The following is a 25583-nucleotide window of genomic DNA, read 5'->3' as shown; positions in this document are numbered from 1 at the left end:
CCTGAATCCAGGTGGATGGGACAGAAGGTGGGGCCAGGGAATTCTGGGTGTAATGATAAGAGCAGATATTTACTGAACATTTTACTATTTTTCCAGGCATTGTTAGTGGTAACATTTGAATAAGCAAAGAACACAAAATAGTGCCTAGAGAAAAAAAAATTAATTCTAAAGGATGTCCTACATATTCACTTTATAAATGAATGAAGAAATGGGCACCAAGAGATTGAGTAACTTGTTCAAGGTTGCACAGCTAATAAGTGGAAGAGCCAGGATTGGATGTGGGTGGTCTGGCTCTGATGTTCGCTTTCTTCATCCCTTCACTGTCCTCAAGAAGCCTACCACTGGAGGCTGCCACTGAGTTCTGCTGGTTTGTCGGCTAGATTTAGATGCCATAAGAGTTTATCGTGTGCTGGGGACCCGACTGGTGAACCTTGCCTTCGACCCTCGCCTTCGACTGTCAGGGACAGAGTTTCCAGACCTGGATCACTAATTCTCAAACGTTAATGTCCTTTCCAATTACCTGGTTTTTTTTTAAATGCAGATGACCAGACCCAGTGACCAGAATTCTTATTTAGAATTGAGGCATGAGAGAATTAATAGATGACGTGAACCCCACCTTCCCAGACACTGAGCCAATTTAAGGGTAAAAGAGAGCAAAATGTCACCTTTTTAGTGCAAGTTAAATTGGAGGGCTTACTGTGGATGTTTGTTATATCAACACTCTGAGTTGGAATTGCGCCCCCCCACCCCGTCCCAAGAAGCGTGGGGCAACCGTGGCCTCGTGGAAAGGGGCCTGCCCCAGGAAAGGAAGGGGTAAGGTGACCCTCTGTCAGAGAAGGGATGGAGGAGGGGTTAAGCAATGTAGGCTTGTTTCTCTGAAGCTCACCAGCCAGGTAAGTCCTCCTGTGTACAAAGAGGAAACAAAGGGTTGGGGCTAGCAGCCAGGAAATTCCTCCTTCTAGAAACCAGAGAGGCAGGGGGAAGCTGCCTCTGGGTCAAAATTAATGTCTAGGTTGACGCCCAGGAACCTGCAGTTAATAAGAACCTCAGAAGCACTCAGTTCTCAGACCACAGTTAGATAAAGTCCTAGAAAGACCTAACTGTTGTGCTAGATTGACCTTCAAAGAAAAGCTTGTGGATGGGCTTGCTCTCTTCCAGAAGCTTCCAGAGGAGCTTGGATGATCTGTGAAAATAGTTATGACTTACAGAGTGCTTAATAGGTTTCAGGCCCTATGCTTAACCCTTAACACACATGAAGTCATTCAGACATGTGTAGACACAACAGCCCTAATGGTTAGAGACTGAGGCCAAGAGAGGTCAAGTAATTTTCTCAAGGCTACACAGCTGGAAAGGGGCAGGGGCAGGGCCAGGAATTGGGATCAGGCAGTGGGACCTGAGGTTTCCACTCTTTACCTCTAGCTACCCTGCTGCATGGTTCCCTGTGGATGGACAACAGACCTCTGCAGGATAGGACACATCAGACAGTCCAAGGTACTCACAAGCCCATTTGCAAAGCCCAGCTGCCCTTTTTTTCTTTTTAATTTTTTTAAATGTTTTATTATTTTTTTTAATGTTTATTTATTTTTGAGAGAGAGAGAGAGCATGTAAGCAGGGGAGGGGCAGAGAGAGAGGGAGACAGAGAATCTGAAGCAGGCTCCAGGTTCCAAGCCGTCAACACACAGCCCAACGTGGGGCTTGAACCCATGAATCATGAGATCATGACCTGAGCTGACGTCAGCCACTTAACCGACTGAGCCACCCAGTCACCCCATTGTTCTATTTTATTTTTGAGAGAGAGACAGAGACAGAGTGCGAGCTGGGGAAGGGCAGAAAGAGGAGGAGACACAGAATCTGAAGCAGGCTCCAGGCTCCAGGCTGTGAGCACAGAGCCTGACGTGGGGCTTGAACTTCCAAACTGTGAGATCATGACCTGAGCTGAAGTTGGACACTTAACCGACTGAGCCACCCAGGCTCCCCAACCCAGCTACCCTTTTAATCCCTGACAGAGCAGCTAATGAATCCATCTGAAAAAGCAAAATGAAATCTTAGTAGCTATTTATTATTTTGCATTTTGTCAACCAGTGGATGTTAAAATTATAGCTATCGTGTTCCTAATTAAGGATTTTTTAACCTTAAAGAGGGCTGGCATGTGTAAAGGAGTCGTATGAAACCATCATGAGAAATGCAGCCCAGGTGCAAATTGAGAGGGGAGTTTGGATAACATTAACTTAGGTTAATCCTGTATGTCACTCCTTCTCTGGAGATCAAGACCTTGGGTTCGAGCCTTGGGCGGAGCAACCAACATAAACATGCTTTCAGGTGGTGCCACCCCACCTTTGCAGTTTTCCATGCAGGTGAGGAAGATGCCAGATTTGCCAGAGAATGTGTTGGTGAGTAGGGGGAGGGCAAAATGCTTTGCAGCTTCAGAAGTGTGGGGGTACTAATACACTAACATTGCGGGTCTTCCAGTCGGGAGAGGTTTATCCACCAGACGTCATTGATTTAGCATATTTATTAGCACCTGTTAGTGTGTTGGATACCACCCAGTCCTTGCCCTTGGACTAATGTAGGTGGATATTTACAAATGAGGTGTGGGTGTACCTGCGTATCACCCACTCTGTCCTTTACAGGGCGTAAGTCGGCTATGCAAAACATGCCAGGAGGAAGTGCTAAATAGAGCTGTCTCCCATCTCATGGGAGCGAAGGTAGAGTGACCATTCAGACTTAGAGGTGTTCATAGGTGGCTTCATGCTAGATGAACGGGAAGGGTTGACGGGCAGGGGTTGTCTGGGGGTCAGTGCAGTTCCCGTCAAACGAGCCAAATGAGCAATAGCCAGAGGTGAGAATGTAAACAATAAAACTGTACATTTTTATTTGTCAGGAATGAAGTGTGGTTAAATAGAGAAAACTTCTGGGGTGCTTGGGTGGCTCAGTTGGTTAAGCAGCCAACTCTTGATTTCAGCTCAGGTCACGATCTCATGGTTCATGAGATCGAGCCCCGCATCGGGCTCTGCACTGACAGCACAGATTCTCTGACCCTTCTTGCTCACTCACACACACATGTACTCTCTCTTTCAAAATAAATAAACTTAAAAAAAAGGAGAGAAAGCTTCTGAAGAAGTAGATTGAGGCAGAACACAGTTCATGGAATGCCAGAGTATGTGATTTGGACTTTGAAGGTGCTGAAGATGAGCATATCTGAACTTAGGTGGCTACCCTAAAAGTCAGTGAACGATCATTCCCCTGTTGTCATTTTTGAGCATGTGACAGACACCATGTTCATTATACTGAACCCGGGGTCATTAGTAATTATGAACCAGATCCCTCAAGGACTCTGTAGCCCCCCTGCACCCCAACCTCTGTGAGAGGTTATCACGTGGACTCTGTAAGGAGGTCACAGCATCGGGATGCGGCACACATCTTTCTCAGCTGAGGACAACCTGCTTTTCAGATCTCATTGTTTTGCACAAACATCCCAAGCTCGTTGCATGTAGAATTGATTGGCTCTTCCACTTCTTGAATTGTTGATGTGTTTTTCTGAGGGATTCTACAAGTTTGGGATGTGATCATATACAATGACAAAGTGGGTGGTAGTATTTTTCCCATGCCTCTAATTTATGTATTTGTGCCGGGGTGATGATTTAGATAGGAGCTCGATAAATTGATCAAATAAATTACGCCGAGCCCACACACCATCATTTCAGGGAGCTGCCATCACACCAGGGAGGTTCTATATCATGCAGCATGCTGTTCCGGGAGAAATGTCGTGTTTTTCTTAACATGCTGCCAGGCTTTCATTTGGTCAGAAAGGTCTTTATTTCTCAGATTGGCCAATAATATCAAGATTTTAGCCCCAGAAGGCATCACTTAGCTCTGGAAGACCATGATTATTAGTCATGTGACCCTTAGCAAGCTATTTAAAATATCCAAGCGTCAGTTTCTTTTTCCATAACAAGGGTTTTTCATTCTTCCCACAAATGCTTGTTGTAAAGGCAAACGAGATGGAATTGAGACGGTGGAAGGAGTGTGCGTGTCGCACAAGTATTAAATTATGTGCTGGCTCCACCACTACCTGTGCACATCATGATCCTGGTGAACTTCAGTTTCCTGGTGTGTAAATAGTTGACGGTTAAATCCAAGGGAATGAATACCTTCTGCAAGTAGATGATGGACTTGTCTCGTGGAAGATGGGTGGGTCTGATGCCTTGCTTGCCCTCCATAGAAGGCCTGGACTCCCAGGAACATTATGTTCTAAGAAATCAAGAGAAGTGACTGACTCCCCTAAGGTGCTGAGAAACTAGTCTAAGAGGCCTGGCTCAGCCGTGCTGTTGGTCCCAGTACAGCAGACACAGGCCAACGTCAGAGCTGAGTGCTGGGGACAGAGAACCAATTGCTCCTCTAGAAAACACTCCTGCACTGACATGACACAGTGGCTTGGGGACTCATGATGAAATGGACGTGAGGGTGAAAACACTGTGGGGAGGTGGCCAAAAGGGGGCTCTTCTCTATGGGCTTCCATCTCCTTCACCAAGGGACATTTCTTCCCTCCAATGGGGGCAGATGATCTCAGCTGATGCCCAGACAGCCAGTGAACTCATGTACAGTGGGGAATAGTAGAGCTGGAACACTTGAGGTGTGTCCATAAATATGTGTTGCATGAGTTAAGGGATGGATGGTCAGCTGGTCAGCTGGATGGTCGGCTGGTTGGTTGGTTGGTTGGTTTGGGATTCCGGTATTATCACAGAGTAACTGGGTGACCTTGGGCAAGTTAATTATCTGCTCCTTAGTTTCTTCTCTATAAAATGGGGGTAATAAAAATGGCGGGGCAAGGGGTACCTGGGTGGCTTAGTCGTTTAAGCATCCGACTCTTGATTTTGGCTTAGGTCATCATCTTGTGGTTTGTGAGATCAAGCCCCAAGTCAGGCTCTGTGCTGACAGCTCAGATCCTGCTTGGGATTCTCTTTCTCCCTCTCTCTCTGCTCCTCCCCCATGCACACATGCTCGCTCGCTTGCTCTCTCTCTCTCTCTCCCTCTCTCTGCCCCTCCCCCATGCACGCATGCTCGCTCACTCTCTCTCTCTCTCTCTCTCTCTCTCACAAAATGACTAAATAAACTTAAAAAAAAATGGCGGTGCTGCCAAAGTTTGAAAATTAAATACACTAATACAAGTTAAGCACTTAGATCAGGGCCTGACACTTAATAAAAACTACAATAAGATTTGCCATTACTATATCTCCTATTCAATACTTACTGTTCTGTGTGGCTTGGCTTCTTTTAAGACCTTTGCTTTCTCTGTACTTTACAGGTCAGCAGGTCCTGGGCTTGGTAGAGAACCAGAGTGACTGGTACCTTGGAAACCTGTGGAAAAATCACCGTCCTTGGCCTGCCCTTGGAAGGGGCTACAACACAGGTAAATCGTGAGGGTGGTACATGGTGGGGGTTTCAGAAGGTGACGTGAGGGTTCAGTGTGCCTTCCTCTGAGGGAGGAGGCAGGCAAAGGATAGGAGGAGACCACTTGGTTGCCTGAATTCTGCAGTGGATGGTACATACACAGCTGACCTTCGGTTCTTTCTTAGAGCCACAACTATAGTCAGCTCAGCTGTCAGACTTTGGCTGTCAGTTGCAACCTCAGCAAAAAGCCTCCCTCCTGACTCACCTTCAGATCTAGATCCCATTGGGCTTTTTTAGAAGTATGACCTCTAGGTCCCTTGGCTCCGTTGATACAAAGATCGTTCCACAGTGACAAAGAACCCGACATTCAGCTTCTTACCACAACAAAAATTTACTTTCCTCTGGTTCCATGTCCGTGTGAGGCCTGCTGGATCTTGCTCACCGTAGGCATTCTGGATTCATCTGGATTCATCCTTCCCGGTATAGGGAGGAAAGTAGCAGATGTCCTATTAATTCTGAAAGTTTCTGATCAGAAGTGACATAATTTCTGCTAATAGTTCATTGGCTAATGGTATCTTCATTCATTCATTCTGTGTTCAACAGCTATGTATAGAGTGCCTGGTGTGGACTAGACCCTAGACCCCGTGCCAGGTAGGCCAGATAACTCTCATGACCTCACAGAGTGTATCAATAAGAGACTAGAGCGACATCCCTCTCCTTAAGCTCAGGACTGCCAATGTCTATTGTTGCAGTGCTTCTGGATCCTTCTGCCCTTTCTCCTTTATCTTCTATTGCCACCGCTTTGGAACCTTGCTCTTGAAGGATGTAGATGTGTGGTCTGTGTCAAGATCAAAACTTGGAGCTCAGGGGGCAGTAGGTTTGGTGAGGCCCAGAAGGACTGGGACCTGGCATCTGAGACCAGGTGGACTGGGGTGGGGCAGGTGTCAGGGGATGGCGCCACCTAAAAGGTCCTGGGGGCTAAAAGTCAACTCTGAGAGCTGAGGGTCAGGTGCAAATGCAGGGGCCCCAGAGGCCAAAGAAAAATGGATGACAGTCAAGCTTCCAGAGGTGAAAGTTCAGAGATGGTGTCAAAGCTGGCGGAAGACAAGGAAAGGAAGTGTCAGAGTCCATGTCCAGAGGTGCCAGTTAGGGAGTCCTGTAAGGCTGTCCTTTGAGATGGGGGTCGGGGGCCGTCCTTAGCTGACATTTGGCAGAACACCCAGGCATGCCTCCCTCTATGGAATTTTTTCCTGTGATACCTTCCAGGCATTACAGCCTTCTTTGCAGGTTGCAGCTAAGGAATTTTAACAGGCCTTTCACGCACCTCCTGGAGGCTCCCCTGCTGCGCTGGGCATTAACCCTTGAGTTGCTGGATGGTGAGGATGTCTGAGGAATCCCTGAGAGGGGCCAGGCTGGGGGAGGGAGGCAGAAGGGCTCTGAGCACCAGCTCTCCCTCAGCTGGTGTAGAAGTATTTTCATAATGGCTAAGGCAACATCTCTGGTCTCGGCATACCAGCTGAGTATGTACCGGGTGCTTTCTAGAAGTTACTCTGATTCAATCCTTACACTAACCCCACCAGGCAGGCACTATTCTTATCTCTATTTTATACCCAGGAAACTCACACTGAGAGGGGTTGAGGCTCTAGTCTGAGCATTAAGGAGGCTGCCTTGTTGACTATTGACCTTCCCAGGTTGAACTTCACTGGCTTCAAGATCAAGAATACTATACATTGTGGAATTCTGGACTCTTGTCTTTCAACCATCTGGAGACGAGCCTAGAATTTTGCCTCATAAGCCTCCAGGATGTTTCTGGAGCAGAAGAGTCTGCTCTGAAATGTGGCACTCTGTTTCTTCTCCAAGCAAACCTTCCCAGAGCGCTTTCCCAGTGTATTTGAGGCTAGACCCTTTAGGAACCCACTGTGGGGCCAATCATATGCCTTCCTCCCACCCTGCCCCATTCTTTCCTTTGGTAAATGAATTATCATCTGATGTTGATATTTTGTAAAATCCTGAATTCCAGTACATTCACTCCAGGCTTTCAGGAAGCCCGAGACACCCATGTCTGTTGGGTGGGATAAGGGAGATTTCAGGTAAACCCTGGTATCTGTCTTCCACAACACAGAATAATAGACAGTGTCACACAGAGATATATACTGCAGTGGTCTCGAGGACACAGCATCAGGGTCGTGGTTATCTGTGTCAAACAAAAACCACAGGTCATCAATCTGGGTTTGCAGGGAGGAGAAGAATGTGGCACACTGGGGAATTTATTAGGACAAAAATGACACATCCCGTCCTGCCTCTCCCAGTTTGCCTCAGTGTGAGGTCGGGAGACATACAAGTCTCTAAACCACCTCCAGCTCCTCCTTGATATGCCAAGGCAGTGAGTTACTTTCCCACTTGCTGCTGCTTAAAGGGCAGAGCAGATGAGGAAAACCCTGTTAGAAGTGATGTGTCCATTTAAATAAGCCAGTGACACCGAGTGATCATTATAAAAGGATTTATGCGACATCAGAATGCATTGGCTTTCATGATGGGGATTTGTTATTTTAAGACTAGGAATTGTACCACACATCAGTGGATGAGTCATGAAGCACTTAGATTCTCGTGGAAATTGAGGACTCTGCTGGGAGGGAGCCCGCTGCCCTAAATCCTAACGGAAAGCAGGCCTCCAAAAGGGGTATCTCCAACAAAGCCCCGCGTTGAGACTTCTGCTTTGTCTTGGCAAACTCTGGCAGATCCATGTTGGAATCGTGATTCAGCCACTAAGTGCCCATGTAGGCTTGGCCAAGTTAGTTCACCTCCCTGAAACTTAATTAATTCTTTCCCCTGTAAAATAGGATCATAGTACCTAGTATGGGGGGATTAACAAAGTAACTAGTTCAAAAGCCTAGCCCGGTGTCTCGCACAAAACAAGTGCTCAGTAAATCTTAGTTTGTGCTCCCTTGGATTTTCTGTCACTTGTCCTATAGGGGAATGGAACCCGTCCTCTGCTTTTAAACTGGTGGTTATGTGACATTTGTTAAGGTCTTCAAAGCCCTCTCAGGTCAGAAAAAAAAACCTGAGATTTTCGCTCTTCCCTAAATACAGTGCAGCCACCTAGCACTTTTTCTCCTGTTTCTCTACTATCTGGAAAAAGTTACCTTTTCATATCATTTTAGAAAAAGAGATGCTTTTACTTCATAGACCAGCTTCCTAACTGTGTTTTACTTTAAAAATCCTCGGGGGTGGGGGGGAAGCATAGGCTGTTTGAGTTGAAAATCTGTCTTCAAGAGATAACTTTATCGCTTTCCAACATGGTTCCTTTTGGAAAGCTACTCAAGCTCTCTGAGCCTTGGGTTTGTTTCTGGGAACGGAGAATGAATAAGCCCACCCAGAACCCATTGTGAGGCTCTGTTGTGGTAGTGTAGCTACAAGGGCCTGGTGAACCGAAATGCATTAGGAGTTGGTTGTGTTTTTATATCTCCTCCGGACCACAGCCTAGCTGAGTAACTGTTTTCCAGCCATTTAGATTTGTCCACATTTATCAAGTTCAGCTGCATTCACCAGGCATCAGACCAGACACTTTACTATGCACTATCTTCATTAATTCCTAGAATTGTCTTGTGCGGTAGACATTCCCCTGAAAATAGCCAGCCAGCTTCCTCCTTCCTTTTGTTTCTCCTTCCCAGTCTGCTTGCACAAAGCCCACAGGGCCTAAACGATTAGAGCAGATCTGTTCGCCATCTCCCACATCCTCCCCTCCCTTCTTACCAGAGCTGTTTACAACTTAATTCCATCTTCACAGAACTGCTGAGCCACAGCAGCTGTGGACGACCAGGCCGACCCCAGCACAGTGCCTTTGCCATGAGCACTCGGGTGGAATTAAAGGGCACCTCCCACATCCTTGCATCGAGATGGGTTCATTCCCGACCACTCTGTCCATTCATCATCTAGGTGCGGGAAGCTGTCATTCACCCAGCATTCAGCTGTCTGCAGGACTTTTTTTTTTTTTTTCTTTCCTTAAATAAGATTATGACAGGCTCATTAAGATTCAGCCCACTTCAGTTCCTACACTGACGGCGAATATCTTAAAAACAAACACCAGCAAAGAAGAGAAGGAGAAAGAAAGCTACAAGTAGCAGGTGACCGGAGAATGGGGTGAGGGAAGTCAGGCCGGTAGAAAGAAGATGCTTGACAGAGAGGTTTGTTTGTGGACGATCCCAAAGGTTACTCCAGGACAAGGTGCATCCTCCCCGAGACGAGGTTGTTAACCAGAGGATGTGCTCTAAGAAACAATTTAAAAATAAAATGTATCCCAATTCCTTTCACTCTCCAAAGTAGGCCAGAGACAGGCAGATGGAGACCTGGCTCTCCAGGGAGGGAGGAGGAATTTCTCTAGGAATCCTCATCCACAGAACAGTCGAATGGGGACATTCAAGGGTGGACTCAGCTCTGAGGCTAGAGCACAGTAAGAGGTACAAGTGGAAGGTGGAGGCCTGGCAAAGCCAGGTGCCACGGTGATTCCAGGGCAGGGATTCAAAAGGAGCCAATGTTTGGCCACTTGCCAAAGAACTCCTAAACAATTAGCTTTCGAGGGCCGCCCAGAGCGTGGGATGTCCGCTGACCCTTTGCTCTGCCCCTGACCTCCAGTCTTCTGCAGCCCAAGGCAAGTCCTTTCATTTCTCAGAGCCCTCCTTGTCTCTTGGCTCAAGAGCTAAGAACTGTTTATGCTCTGAAGGAATATTAGTATTGGATGATTTGTCTGCAATAATTGCTTTCAGAGAAACTAGCTTTAAATGTAGTTCATTCAACACATGCTACTGAATGTCTATATTCAGGGTAGAAAAAGATTTGTAAACAAAAAAAAATGAGTGCTACCAAGAACTTTCCTTTAAGAAGATTGTGGTTTAGTGGAGGAAAGTTTGCATATCCACAGAGACTTAGGGTGACTTGAGCCCCTAGGATGATTGAGATTCAGAGTTGAATGCTGACCTCGTAATAAACCTCAACCAGCATTTTCTAGACTAATTCCAGAAGGCATTGCAGGAGATGTTGATACATCTTTAGAAACTATGGACAGATAAGGTTGAGAAATCTGTACACTAGATCCTTCCCTTAGAGGTTCAAATTGAGTATTGGTATATTCGAGATCCTGGAAAGTCAAAAGTAAGGGAGGCTTTTCAGCCCAGCGGATTTTCCACTCTTACTTGATCCTAGGGCTATGGAAAGAAGTTTGGAAAAAAACTACTTCTACACTAATTCTGGGGACAGGGATTATGACTTTTTGAGCTCTGTATCCCAAGCTCGTGGCACAGAAGAGTTTAAATAGAGTTTGTAGAATAAGCCCATAGAAAGATGCTTGCCATTCGAAGCATGGTTCACTCAGTAGACATGTCTAGTCTATTCTGTACTGTATTTTCTGATCCATCTCTGTACTGTAAGGATGTAGACATGCTCTTACTGCACCTTCTTAGTCAACATCTTCGGTGTCATTGCATGTCTGAAGCCAGTTGCCAGCTCTCCAAAACCTCCTTCCCATAGGAAGGAATTCTATGTGAGATAGCTTCTAGATCTTCCACCATCCTGTTGGGTTGGCCATTTTGGGTAGCTCCAACTTCTCTCTGTGAGGGCGACACACTGATCTGAATGATACGTTCTGGATGTTATCAAACTGTCAGAGGTTCACGCCTCCACCTGGACATTTCTGTCCGCTCTTCTGAATCATTTAGAATGTCTGCTTAAAAATGTCAGCTTTCAGGCTCTAAACCACATAAAGTGAATCTGAATCTCTGGAGGTGAGGCCAAGTAACTGTGCTTCGAAGCATGCTCCCTACGTGATTCTGATGCATGCTAAAATTTGAGAGACAGCCTCCTGGTACACACTTTTATTGCCATTTGCACATCAAGCTCACATTGAACTTGAGTTCAACTGAGAAGCTCCATGAGTGACTGTTGAGCCAAAGGTTCCCCATTCTGTACTTCTGTACTAGATTTACTGACCCCAAAGCACAGACTTTATATTTATCTCTAGTTGAGTTTTATCTGATTTAGACCCATCTTTGTCTCATTTTATTTGACTTCATTTTAGTCCTCAACTTAGGGTCATTCACAAAAATAATGGAAATAATGAAAATGCCTTCTGTTCATTCAGCCAGTGGCCTTGCCTCATTTTTGTAACAAATGTTTTGAAGGCTTTTTTTACAATCCTGGAATAAAATTCAAAGGTAACCTATATTACACTGTCTACAAATACAATTTCAAAAAAAAAATCGATATAGTGACCTGGCTATATAATTTACAGAAGAAATAAAAGGAAATTAATTTACTATAAAATAATATTGACTTCACATGTAATTGCTCAGGCTTGGCTCCAGTGGAACCAGGACCTGATGGAATAGTCAGATGCTTCTGTGCCTGTGTTCAGGGTACAGCCATCTTCAGTGTGATGCTGACAGTGTTGAACATCACCAATGGGGCACTGGCAATCCAGATTCCACGAGTGGCGTTTGTGATCTGTGAGATGTTTTCCCAAAGTGGTAACCATCTCTTGGCAAATTATCAGGTAGCAGGAAGTATCCTCCTCCCTCGATTTGCACTCCAAATTCATTGTCTATTATTAAAACCATTGAAAAAACATCACTTAGTTCTGTTTCTGTAAGGAGATGAGTTTCAGGCTCAGATAGTTAGATTGCCTAAACACAAATGTCCAGGGGGACCCATGGGATGCAGGAATAGTCTTCATTGTGGTAGCCTTTCCTGGGAAGAAGAGGCATTGCCCCCATGGAGAGCCATGAGTTCAAGGCACTGCAGCTGTTCAACAGATGGACCCAAGTGCAAAGCCGTGACCTGCTTGTGATCTCCCTCAAGGTTAGCATCAATGAATAAGATAATATGCTCCCCTCTCAGAGGGAAATTCACTCAGCTAGAAGTCTGTGTAGCAATACTGCCGCCAGCTACTTCTCTGCATTTATGCTTCTTCTAAGGCTCAGTGAAGTTGCCCAAAGCTTGTTCACTTCATTTCCTGAACCAGAATCTCCTTTGGCCTTAGTTGTTCTTCTTCTTTTTTTTAGTTTATTTATTTTGAGAAAGAGAGAATGCACAAGCAGGGGAAGGGAAGAGAGAGAGTGAGAGAGAATCCCAAGCAGGCTCCACCTGTTAGCACAGAGTCCAATGCAGGGCTCAGTCTCACGGACCAGGAGATCATGACCTGAGCCGAAATCCAGAGTTGGTTGCTCAACCGACTGAGCCACCCAGGTGACCCTCCGTTTTCCTTTTAAAACACAGTATTACTTGTGGAAATGAACAGTTGTGGGTTCAACTCATGGCTCCATCTGGTTCTGGCTCCATGATATCCGGGCATCTAATAGTCTTTATCATATCAGGACTTGAAGCATTCTCACTTCACAGGGTTGCTTAGAGGACAAAATTAGATAATATTTATAAAGTGCTTGGGACGATCTCTGGATCAGTCAGTGTCAGATATTAGTACTTTCTTTTTATATTTGAGGTTCCCCGGGGCTCCTCGGTGGCTCAGTCGAGGCCCCACTCTCTCTGCCCCACTCATGTTGGCTCACCCTCTCTGAAAATAAAGAAATAAACTTTAAAAAAATGTTATGAGGTTCCCATAGAGGGAAAACAGTTGTGGCTCTTGAACATGGTTTGATAGTCACCCTATCGTTAGTCCATTGAAGAGGTCTGGGCCTGAGCACTCCCTCCCCAGCACCAGCCATCCATGTGTTCAGTCTTTCGCTGGACACATAATCCTCACGCACCCAGCATGTGCGACTTGCCAGGTGCCTTTCTAGGCTCAGGGGATGCTACAGACAGAGCAAAAAGGAGCTGTGTTTGTGGGAGGTCCCTTATTGTAGGAGAGAAGCAATCCCCCTCTTGTATCCTGTGATGCCCTGGTGTCAGGCGCTCCTGAACTCACTCAGCTGCAACCACTCTGCCTTCCCTGCCATTCCTCAAACACACCTGTTTGAACCTGGGGGGGCCTCTCCAGCTCCAGAGAGCAGCCTCACTCCACTGCCTTTCTCTGCCTTACTCTCCTCGGTCGTGGTAATTGCCATCTGACCTACGATAATTTCCCTCATTTTCTTTTTAATTTTCTGTCTCTTTCCATGAGGATTTAAGTTCCTCAAGGGTAGTAATTTCTGTCTATTAATTTCCCTGCTTTATCTCCTGTCCCTAGAATCACGCCTGGCATATATTAGGCATTGAGTAAGTATTTGTTGTTGAATGAAATTAATAACTTTGGAAGATGGTAAGTGTTTTGGAGACAGTAGCACAGAGCAGCGGTCATCAGTGGGAATTGGTGGGGAAATCTGGCTCCTGGGGGACATTGGCACTGTTCAGAGATGTATTTGGTTGTCACAGTGAGGGAGATACTTCTGGCATTTAGTGGGTAGAGGCCAGGGATGCAGCCAACCCAACAATGCACGGAAGGTCCCCTATAAAAATATGTCCGGCATAAAATGTTTACGCTTCTGAGTTTGAGAAAACCCTGATGTAATATGATGTGCTGAGAAGCATAGAAGGGAATTGGATTCTTCTGGAAAGAGCCATTTCTTTAGGGAAGGGCTCTCTGGGAGGATGGCATTTGAGCAGCAGACCTGAAAGGAAGGAAGTTGGCAGCCATGCTGGGTTCTGCAACAGCATTCCAGAGAGAACGGCCAACACAGCAGAGGCCCCCAGCAGGAGTAGACCTGGATGTGTATGTTCTTCTCATGGTCACACCCCACACCCCCTGGCCACAGGTGTCAAGCATACCTTCACCAAGCTACGGAGGATTAACCCATCTCTGGGCCATTCCTTACCTGCAGTGTCCAAGCCCTCCTCTAGAAATCTAGGGATGCTCAAAGCCGGGTCTTCAAGTATGCAGATTCAGAATGCCGCCAGATTCTGCCCTGCAGGCCCTGGGAGCTCTGACTCACGTTAACACACATTGGAGCCTTGCATCTGGTCCTGTTCTCCTGCTTTGGTCTAGGGTTTGTAAAGACCACCACTAGCCCAGAGAGAATCGTGGCACTAGCCCAGAGAGAAAGTGTAGCATCATTGGAAGGGGGTCATTCTGGGCCGGTCCTGGCTACCTCTCCAAGCACATGGCCCCTCCTCTTCCCTGCACATTCCTGTTTGGCCACACTGGCCTCCTGGCTGTCACCCAAATGCATTCTCACCCCTAAGCCTGAACCCTCTGCCTGGACTGCTCTTTCCATTACTACCTTCAGTGCTCTGCTCAGACAGCCTCTCCTCAAGGCAGGCTTACCTGGCCTGCTTCTCCCAGGGAACACTCCCCATCCCTCACCCTGGTTTCTTTTGCTTCATTGTGCTTTTCATCAGTCTTATAAAAGACACATTTTTTATTATTCAGCTGCTGCCTGTTGTAGGCAGATGGGCCCCCGAAAAATGCCCATGCCCTAATCTTTGGAATCTGTGATTCTGTTACGTTACATGGCAAAAGAGACTTTGCAGTGGTAATTACAGACCTTAAAATGGAGAGATTATCCTGGATTATCCGATGTGCCCAAAAATCTAATCACAGGAGCCCTTGAAAGCAGAAAGCTTCTTCCACCTGACAACAGGACAGATGTTACAGAAGGGAAGCCAGAGAGACTGGGAGCGTGGGGAAGAGGTCTCATGCCACCCTGGTGGACAGTGTGTGACAAGGAGAGCAGGTAGCCTTCAGGAGCTAATGCATGCAAGGAAGAGGGGAGCTTAGTTCTACAACCACAGGGAACCGAATTCTGCAAACAACCTGATGAGTTTGTGAGTAGATTTTCCCCTAGAACCTCCAGTTAAGATCCCAGCCTGGCTGACACCTTGATTTTGGCCTTGTGAGACTAAGTGGAGAACCCAGCCCCACCCCTAGGCTTCCGACCTACACAGCTACAAGATAATGAATGTGTGGGTTTTAAGCTGTTAAAGTAATTTGTTATGGCAGCAACAGGAGCCTTGTATCCCTGTCTTTCCCCACAAGAAAGCAAGGTCCTTGAGGGGTGAGAATCTTGTTTTGTTTGCTCCCATGTCCCCATCCAGAACAGGGAAAGTTCTCAGATATTTGTCGAATGAATAAATGCATTCCAGCTTCCATCAATCCTGCCTTTCTGGACATGGAAGACAACTTGGAAAGTCACTGGTGGGAAACCATCTATGTCCCCGTGTCTTACAGGATGTGCCCATTCGATAGGCATGCACTCAGCAGGTCACAGGTGCCTGGCATCAGGCCCTACACTAGGAGTAGAAATTAAAGTCACGTGTGGTCTCTGCTTGCACCCCCATTTCCCCTCCCCCCACATGGTCACGTTAGATTTAAAGTAGGAAGTTAAGGACAAATACAATGCAGTTGGGTGCTGTGATGGAGGGGTGTGCCCACAGTCCCTGCTTGCATGCATTGAGAAGTGTCAGCCAAGAGGACTGGAGGTGGGGATGGGGGTGGGGGTGGACATTCCAGGTCAATAGAGCAGCAAGCTCCCCCACCCCCCAACTTTGCCCCTTGCCCAGGCTAGGAGATGTAGAATTTCTTAGCACAGAAACCAAACAGCCCATGGTTTGGGCTTTTAGTTTAGTCCAAGATGTGACTTGTAGAGTATGTATGTGCCCAGCATGTGGGGAGTGGTGAAGAGCCCAAGTTCTGGCTCCTTCAGTGGCCTTACAGCAACCATACAGTGGTCACTTAGGCACATCCCTTCACCTTTTTGGGTTTCGGTTTTTTTTTTTTTTTTTTGCCTTTCTTGTAAAATGGGAGTGTCGGTACAGACTCAGAGGATTGCTGGAAAGCGTAAGTGAATGGAAAATGCCTGGCAACAGTAAGCACTCAATAAATGGTAGCTAAGACTCCTGGCATAAGAGTACAGAGCGCAGTGGTAGGCCAAGAGGCTGGGAACTTAGGTAGGGCCAATGTCTGAATGCTAAAGGGCCCATCCAGCTTCACCGGACAGGCTGGAAGGTTTTTAAACAATGCACAGCTTCACTCTTGGCCCTAGGGAGAAACTGTCCTCACCCAGCACTCTCTTCCCTTTTCACGGTCTCCATTTAAGTCTTGTCTCTGAGCCAGGTTCTCATCTGAGCGCTGGGGTTACAGCCTGTGCAGACACTTTGCTAAAGCGCCCATCAGCAGGCCCAGGGCACTTAACCCACCACATTGCCTTCAGTAGCTCTGGGTTCTCTGTAGTACCCTCGCAAGGCAGCCAAGCAAGAGCCCCCCTCCACTTGTCAGACTTGATGGGGCGCCTCCAATTACCCTGAACTGCTGAAGTGTTTTCCTAACTGCAGCATTCTGAAAACATGGCAAGATTTTTTATCCCCCACCCTCCTGAGCAAAAGCCCCTGTTCTAGAAGAGTTTCTCTGTCATTTGCTTCCTTCCTTCCCCTGGCATGGCCTCACGAGAGAGAATGTGTGTTTAATGTAAGGCTTCCAGAATCTGACCTTAAGTACAAGAAATCTGCTTCGCGACTTCTCTCATTCTGGGATCTTTTCCCCTGAACTATTTTCCTTATAAATGATTCTGTTTCCTGGGTAGCTCTGACCAGGGTCTCACAGTTTTCTTCTCTCTTTGCTAAGTAAATCATAAAGAGAAAACCAAGAACAATAGTAAAACTTGTCCACTGGCCTCCACTGGGCCTCATCTGCAGTTGTCCAGGTGAGCTAGAATGGCCTCATCTGTCACCTAGAGAAGGGGGTGCTACTGGCTGCTGCTGAGTTTGTCCTTAAACTGCTATGCATCCTGAACGGAAGGTAGTCCAGCCGCCTCTCCAAGCCTCGGTGTTCTCTGCTGTGAGTTGAAAGCAACAGTGCTGTCTTAGTCCATTCAGGCTACTGGTAACAGAATACCTGAGACTGAGTGGCTTATAAATGACACACATTTATTGGTCACAGTTCTATAGACAGGGGAAGTCCAAAATCAAGGTGCCAGCAGATTTGGTGTCTGCTGAGGACCCTGCTTCCTGGTTCATGGATGGCCATCTTTTTCCTGTGTTCTCACATGGTGGAGAAGGCAAGGAGCTCACTGTGGTCCCTCTTATAAGGGCTCTAATCCCATTCATGAGGTCCCTCCTGTCTTGACCTGATCACCTCCCAAAGACCCCCCCTTCCTAATGCCATCACAGTGGGGATTAGGCTTCAACATAGGAGTTTGGGGGACACACATTCAGTCTGTCATAATTACCTGCCCTGAAATGTCACCCTACTGCTGAGAAGGTAAAAGCGTAGAGATCTATAGAGCTGAACAAGGTCATCAGTGTTTTCTTAACATCTGAGCGCCTGTCACCAATCCTACACCACTTTGTTAATTACATATCACCACTTGCTCCTTCAGCCTGATCACACCTGTTTTATCCACTTACCTTCAGCCATTCCTCATTCTGCAGCTAGAAACCCTCTCCCCAGGGCATATGGCGGTCATCTTCATAAACAGGGCTTCCTGTGCCTTGATGTTTGAGAGGGCTCTCAGGGGTCTGAAAGTCCCAAATCCTGATACCTACTTAGGGTATTTCAGGGCAGAAGTAGAGATCTTGTAAGGTGTATGTATAGTGTGTATGTTTAAAAATCCATATTCTGGGGGCACCTGGGTGGCTCGGTTAAGCATCCAACTTCGGCTTAGGTCACGATCTCACAGTTCGTGGGTTCGAGCCCCATGTCGGGCTCTGTGCTGACCGCCCAGAACCTGGAGCCTGCTTCAAATTCTGTGTCTCCCTCTCTCTCTGCCCCTCCCCCACTCTCACTCTGTCTCTCAAAAATAAACTTTAAAAAAAAAATCCATATTCTGGCACATAGCAGGCACTCAATAAACTCTTTCTGTAGAACCTGGCACACAATGGGCCTTTGAGAAAGAGCTTTAAAATTCCATTATAGACTCTGCCAGGTGCTGTGAGAGCACTAGATTACTGCCATAGAATTGGATCACTTTTTTTTTTTTAATTTTAAACTGCATGTAAAAAACTTTAGACAACAATCCATGTCCACATTTGTTGTAAAGGACAAATAGTAAAGAAGTGCAGTGACGTACTAGAGCCTTGGCTTGTGAGAGCCTGTGGTTAAATTTTCAGGAAATACGAGATCTGGTTGTTAAACACAACTACTATTTAGAATCAAATTCTGTAAACTTACCATTAAATAAGTTATTTTTTAAACAGGTAATAAATGCTCAAAACTCATTACTTCCTAAACATCTTACTACTATCTGTGTTCCTAAGGTTATTTATATCTGCCATATTTATATGGTGGGAGTAGTGTATTGTGATTTGCTACTGCACATCTCCTCCCAGCTCCAGCAGTGACACTGTGTTAGTAATTTGAAATCTTCCACAGTGAGAGTATTTACACCATGGGAATTGGCAAACACTACAAATCAGAGCTTGTCTTTCTGCAGATGCAAATGTTAAACATTTGCCAGCATCTAACCGAGATGCCGTAATACGTGAAACCCCCTCTCCGCATCACCTTCCCCAAGGTTAATACTTCTTCTGCCTCTGTAATTATTTCTCTTTACGGATGCATCTCCTTTTTAGTTATGTGCTCTGTTTACTTAAAAATAGGATGTTGGGATATCTTTCTACATTGGTATATAAAGTTGCATTTTCTTTTTAAGAACTGCATGCTTTTTCCATTTGATGAATGTGCCATAATTGATCTCATTTCCTGATTAATTGCTATTTTAGTTGCTAGGCTTTGCCCCCCTCCATTTACAAACAATACACAGAAACATCCCTTATATTTATTTGTTTGCTTATGTGTATTTGTACACAATGGATTTTAAGAAGGGGTACTGCTATATCAAACATTGTGGGGGCACCTGGGAGGCTCAGTCAGGTAAGCATCCAACTCTTGATCTCAGCTCAGGTCATGATCTCACGGTTCATGAGATCAAGCCCCACATTGGGCTCTGTGCTGACAGTGCAGAGTCTGCTTGGGATTCTCTCTCTCCCCCTCCACCACTTTCTCTCTCAAAAATAAATAAACTTTTAAAAAATCTTAAAAAGGGAGCACCTGGGTGGCTCTGTCGGTTAAGCGTCTGACTTCAGTTCAGATCATGATCTCATGGTTCGTGAGTTTGAGCCCCATATCGGGCTCTGTGATGACAGCTTAGAGCCTGGAGCCTACTTCAGATTCTGTGTCTTCCTCTCTCTCTGCCCCTCCCCCACTCGCACTCTGTCTCTCTCTCTCTCTCTCTCTCTCTCCTAAAAATAAACATTAACAAATTTTTTTAAATCTTAAAAAAACATAGATATTTTAAATTTTTTTAGATTAGAAAATGCTAACTGTGTGGAGGTCAGGTGAAAACAGGTAATATTTAAAAGTAAACTTGAAAAAAGTCTAATGTGTGTGTGTGTATATGTATGTGTTTTGTTTTCGGTGCTGGGAACACAGTCTGTATATTGCAGAAGAATCTGTTTTTTGCCACGTACCTACTTAATAAGAATTTGCTGTGGACCAAATGTGCCCCCTCCCCAAATTCATAAGGTTAAGCCTTAATCCCTGATGTGATGGTATTTGGATATGGGGCTTTTGAGAGAGAATTAGGTTTACATAAAGCCAAGAGAGAGGGGCCCTCATGATAGGGTTAGTGTTCTAATAAGAAGAGACACCAGGAGCGCCTGGATGGCTCACTTGCTTAAGTGTCCAACTGCCGATTTCGGCTCAGGTCATGATCTTAAGGTCGTGAGATCAAGCCGCACGTCGGGTTTGGCACTGGTGGGCTCGGCACTGGACGTGGAGACTGCTTAATATGCTTACGGTTCTCTCTCTCATTCTCCACCCATGCTCTCTCAAAAAAAAAAAAAAAAAAAAGATACCAGAGAGGCTCACGCTCTTTCCCTCCCTCCCTCCTCCCCCCGCCTTCCATGAGGGGACACAATGAAAAAGTAGTCTTCTCCAAGCCAGGAGGAGAGCCCTCACCAGGAAGCCGTCCTGCCAGAAACCCTGCCTGGATCTTGGATTTCCAGCCTCCAGAACTGTGAGAAAAGAAATGCCCGTTGCCGAAGCCACTCAGTCCGCGGTGTTCTCTTACACCAGCCTGAGCCACCAAATACAAAACCCAATTTCAGCCTTTTCCAATCCAGGCAGACAGTCTCTGACTGAGAGGTCCAGCCAGGCCTTGGAAGCCATGAATCACAAAGCAGCGGCCAACTCAAGCAGAGCCCTTTCCTTCCTGTGGGGAGCTCTGCCTGGTTCTGGCATTGCCACACCTGGACGAAGCGTATTGACCAGGCCGAATCAGTGGACGCAAGGGGTGGTCATTTCCTGAAAATGTTTCTGCCCTACTCTACTGGTGCACAGGTCAGCTCTTCCTGACCCAGACACCTGGGTGGTTCAGTCTGCAGAAGAAGGGAGGATATGATCCTAAATCTTCCTGCCATAAAGAAAATAATCTGGCATTCATTCAGTGCACTGTTTCCTTGAAGACATGTTTACGTGGGAGGCATCTGATTTCCTTGAGGCCTCTCCAGTGCACAGTACCCATCTCTTAGAGTCGACTCATGCTTTCGTGTGCACTGGCTCACGTAATCAGAGGCATCGGTGGAGGTACAGAGGGGCTGATGGGCTCCAGAAGTTAGCAGAGCCAGTAAACAGCCCAGTGCTTGCGCCTACTTTCCAGTCTTTTCTCTGGCCTTCAGTGCTTGAGATTGAGAGAGCATTTACCCCAGGGAGGATTACCCAGCCCCTTCCCCAATACGCAGGGCTAGGCAGCTGTAGTCTTACAACCTTGTGCCATCCACGCATTGAGGGCCAGGCATTATGTTAGTATCACCTGGTAACACTCACAGAGCATTTACTCTGCTGAGTCCTGTGCTAAGTGCACTTTATGCTTTATCTCCTCTAACTCTCAGTATATCTTTTGTCCGGTTTGCCCAGGTATTCAAAACTTTCCTTTAGAAGAGTGCTTCACAGTCATGGCTGTGCACTGGCATCCCCTAGGGAGATCTTAAAAACCCTACTGTCCAGGGCTCACCTCAAAACGGTTAGAACCTCCAACTGTAGTTTCTCTAAAATCAAACATGTGTTCTCTTGTTTCCTTTCTTTCTTTCTTTCTCTTTTTCTTTCTTTCTTTCTCTTTCTTTCTTTCTTTCTTTCTTTCTTTCTTTCTCTCTCTCTCTCTCTCTCTTTCTTTCTTTCTTTCTTTCTGTACATTTATTTATTTTTGAGAGAGAGGGAGAAAAAGAATCCCAAGCAGGCTCTGTGCCGTCAACGCAGAGCCCAGCGCAGGGCTTGATCCCCTGAATCGTGAGATCATTACCTGAGCCGAAATCAAGAGTCAGAAGCCACCCAGGCACCCCTGAGGTGTTTCCTTTCTACTCGATAGGCCTGCCCCCTAATCTTTCCCAAAACTACATTATAAAGTAGTTATAGGTACCCCTGTGTGCCTCCCACAGCTTTCTTTGGACCTTCTCTATCTTCACCTTGTTTCTATAACCGTCACCAGACTCTGGGACTCCATAGCTGTTTGATTTTGTGTACATTCATTCAGCAAAGACATTTTGAGTATTAGCTTTGTGTAATATCAGACCCCCTGTTAGCCTCTGGGCATACTTGAGTGAAACCAGAATCCTGGCCTCAGACTGCTGTCAGGAAGACCCAGGATAGAGGCACTGCAGATTCGTCCATGTTGTCACAAATGGCAGGATTTCCTTCTTTTGTATAGCTGAATTATATTCCTGGTTGGTGTGTGTGTGTGTGTGTGTGTGTGTGTGTACACACCACATTTTCTTTACCCATTTACCATCAAAGGGCATTTTGTTTATTTCCCTATCTTGACTATTTACTGCTACAGTGAACATAGGTGTGCAGACATCTCTTCAAGATCCTAATTTCAATTCCTTTGGAGAGTTGCCTTTGTTAACTATGCGAGGTGATGGATGTGCTAATTATCTTGATCTTCATAATCATTCTACAATGCACAGGTATATCAAATCATCACATCATACGCCTTAAATATATACAATTCTATGTGTTGGTTATTCTTCAATAAAGTTAAGTTAAATGTTACAGACCCCGAAACAATTATAAAAGGTTGTAATGTATCAGTGCCCAGATGAAGAAAGTCTTGGGCTACAGGGAAGGGGGGGTGCAAGGACGCACCTCCAGTGGTTTATTTGCACCCCCATTGTTGCCCAGATTATGACCCATTATCCTATACTTTCCCTGGAACTGACAGAACCTGGCAAAAATGCCAGTGACATCAGAGAGACTAGCCTCACCGTCTTCCCTTTCCTTGAAAGCTGTTCCTGTCGTCCACCTTTATGTTTAAGCATCCCCCCACCCCCACCCCCCTGCATTGTGTCCTCCTGAGCCCTCAGTTGCCAGATGTCCTTTTAGACCATATTTGACATTTCCCCACAGCAGGTCAGATGTATTTGAATCAGAATAGCATGGAATATCCTGAATTGGTTAGCAGGGCCCTCAGGGACTCCTCGAAGTGAAGGCAATCTTAGCTCAGACAATTATCCAAGAGAAATCACCCATCTCTTAGCTGACAGTGCTGTTGCACAGAGGCAAGCTTTGCTTATTGGTCCCACATGTATCCAGCATGGACCGTGTGCCCGGCACAGTGCAGACAAGCTCATCTTTAGTTATGCTCAACAGAGACAACAAAAGAAGTAGAAAACATAGCCCTTGCTTTCAGCAAACCCAAGATCGAATTGGAGTGCCCAGGCAAATATACTGAGGGGACATTTATTTTCTTCATCTCAGTCTAAATAGACTAATGTTCAACTGTTCCTAATGTTCAACCTCTTCCTAACGTTCAACTGTTTACAGCAGGGATTGATGCGTGCCTGATCTAGCCACCACCTGTTTTGGTGTGTCTCAAGCTAGGAATGGTTTTTACATTTTTAAATGATGAAAAAAGACAAGTACATTTTGTGGCACATAAAAATTAGATGAAATTCAAATTTCAGGGTCCATTAAAGCGTAGCTTTGGATGACTATATGCCCTTAAAAGCCAAACGAACGCTGATCCCCACCCTCCCAACACAGGGCTCCTGCTCTTGTGTCCTCTTTGATTATCTTGATTACTAAGAATCACCCCAGATAATTGCTCCCAGGTACAGCTTGCACCACACTTCCCCTCCCCCCACTTAACAGAAGCAGAAATTCATTTCCGGGGAGAAATTTCACCCTGCATTAAATAGATCCTTGGAAGGATAATGCCGTTTGGCTCCACCGATCCCCACTCCTTCCTTCTTTCTGTTTTATTGAACGCTGGAAACGTTATCAAGGGAAGGACGTTTATCATTCTTGCCTGAAAGCTCGGACCAGGGTAATTTTGCGCCTGCTTTTTCAATGATTGACACCACAACAAAGCTGGATTAAGTTCTCCCTTCTTTCTGCCCAGCATTCAGTGTGCACCCCACTAATCCAATTTTACGAAATCCTCTCTCGTGAACAGGACAGCCTGTGGGTTTGCCCAGATCAGGCTGGCAAAGAGCAGTAGGCTCATTCATTAGTACAGGCTCACACCCCGAAGGGTTACCATGGCCTTCTGCCTGCTGGAGTCGCTTTCCAGTAGATATGGGCCTTTGTGTGCCCACGGGAATAATGCTAATAGTCCTGGCTAACATTTATTGAGCACTTGTTATGAATGTGATATTTCAAATGGATTATTATCTTGTTTAACTTTCACAGCAGCCCAGGAGGCAGGCACTCCTTGCTGTTCCTGCAGTAGATCTGCTCGCCCAGGGCCTTTGCACCTGTAGCTCCTTCAGCCTGATTTCCTCCCCCCACGTCAGCATCCCATGCTCCCTGGCCTCATGCAGGTCTTTGCTTGTATATCACCTTCTGAAGAGAAACCTTTGCTGACCATCCATTCAAGATTTCAACAGGTTCCCTGCCCGACTGCTCCTTATCTCCCATCCTGCTTTATTGTTATCATCAGAGAACACACTTTTATCCTCAACCTGCTTACTTGTTTATTGTCTTTCCTCTTCCATCAGCATATAGGCTCCATGAGGACAATGGCTTGTTTTCAGAATGGGTTCTGGTACACAGACTCTCAGCAGATATCAGTTGAGTGAAAAAACAAATATAATTATCGCCATAACCATTTTACAGACCAAGAAAGAGAAGGTTTACAGAAATTAGCCAGTGTGCCCCAGGTTGTTTGGAAAACAAGTAATGAACCGATCCAGAATTAACCTGTGTCTCAGACCCTCAAGTCTTTACGGTTCTACCCTACAGCATCTGGCCAAACCCAAAGCCTTCTCTAGAAGTGTGGATGTGCTAGGAAATACGGAGACAGAACTGCCTACTCCTCCTGTAAAAACGTTCGCTTAAATTCAGCTTTAGTGTAACAGGGATTCACTTTAACCAAGGGACCACATCTGGTCCCTCCTGTGGCTCTAGGCACTGTGCTGGTTGAAATGCAACTGTCCAGAATTCAGTGCAACACCACGGGTAGGTCACTATATTTGTCTTGGGCAGATCTGCCGTGTATCACGGACTGTTTGAACCTGGGGTGCAGTTTCTGAGACACATGCTACCCTCCGGGAGCTCACAGTTTGTGGCACAAAGCATGCACGATGGCTGTGGATGTTAAAGTCACATCTGTGTAGACAGGGTTGTGTGGGACTTTTTCACAGCCAGTTTGCTTACTAAGCTTGTCCGGCTTCATCTCATCAACATTGAGCCTGGGAAATGCATGGCTTTGCTAACTAGATGAAACTAGGTTTGAATCTGGGCTCTTCCGTATTAGCTTCTCCGTTACTTCCAACTTTCCTGGGATGTTATAAGGAGTAGTGGTCATGGACATGCGTAGCACAGTGCCTGGGGCCTAGAGGGGGCCTATTAGTGGGCTCTGCCATCCTTGTTAGTTATCAGTGTCATTATTTATTATCATTTGGCTTCTGAGCAATAAATTCAGTGCCTACACATCAGTAGGAAGAACTTGGTTTTGAGTTTTAAAGTCTACCCTGGGTAATAACGATAGCTCATTATTTAATGAAGACTACCCTGTGTGTTAGTTGCTGTGCTGACTGTTTTATTTTGTCCTATTTAATCCTCCTAACAATCCTAGGAGTTATGAATACCCATTTTACAGAAGAGCACACTGACCCATAGAGCAGTAATTAAGTCACTCTACTTGCCCCGGGTCACGTAGCTCATAAGCATAGAGCAAGCATGTGGATTGTTGCCGGAACCCTTACTCTTCACACCTACGCTGGAGTCCTCAGATAGTCCAGGCTGGGGGCTTATGAGGTGCCAGTCAGGGAAGCAACAG

The 25583-nt window shown here is 46.0% G+C and overlaps 1 protein-coding gene across 1 annotated transcript in view; it reads left to right on the top strand.

Annotated features, from left to right (window-relative positions):
• Positions 1-25583, top strand: part of LARGE1 (LARGE xylosyl- and glucuronyltransferase 1) — a 538109-nt gene that overhangs the window by 415246 nt on the left and 97280 nt on the right. The window contains exon 7 of the mRNA XM_042993134.1: positions 5306-5410. Coding sequence (XP_042849068.1) covers positions 5306-5410 — 105 coding nt within the window. The remainder of the gene's footprint in view (positions 1-5305; positions 5411-25583) is intronic.

Source organism: Panthera tigris, chromosome B4, assembly GCF_018350195.1.
Source record: "Panthera tigris isolate Pti1 chromosome B4, P.tigris_Pti1_mat1.1, whole genome shotgun sequence".
NCBI lineage: Eukaryota > Metazoa > Chordata > Mammalia > Carnivora > Felidae > Panthera > Panthera tigris.
This window is presented reverse-complemented; position numbering and strand designations above follow the sequence as displayed.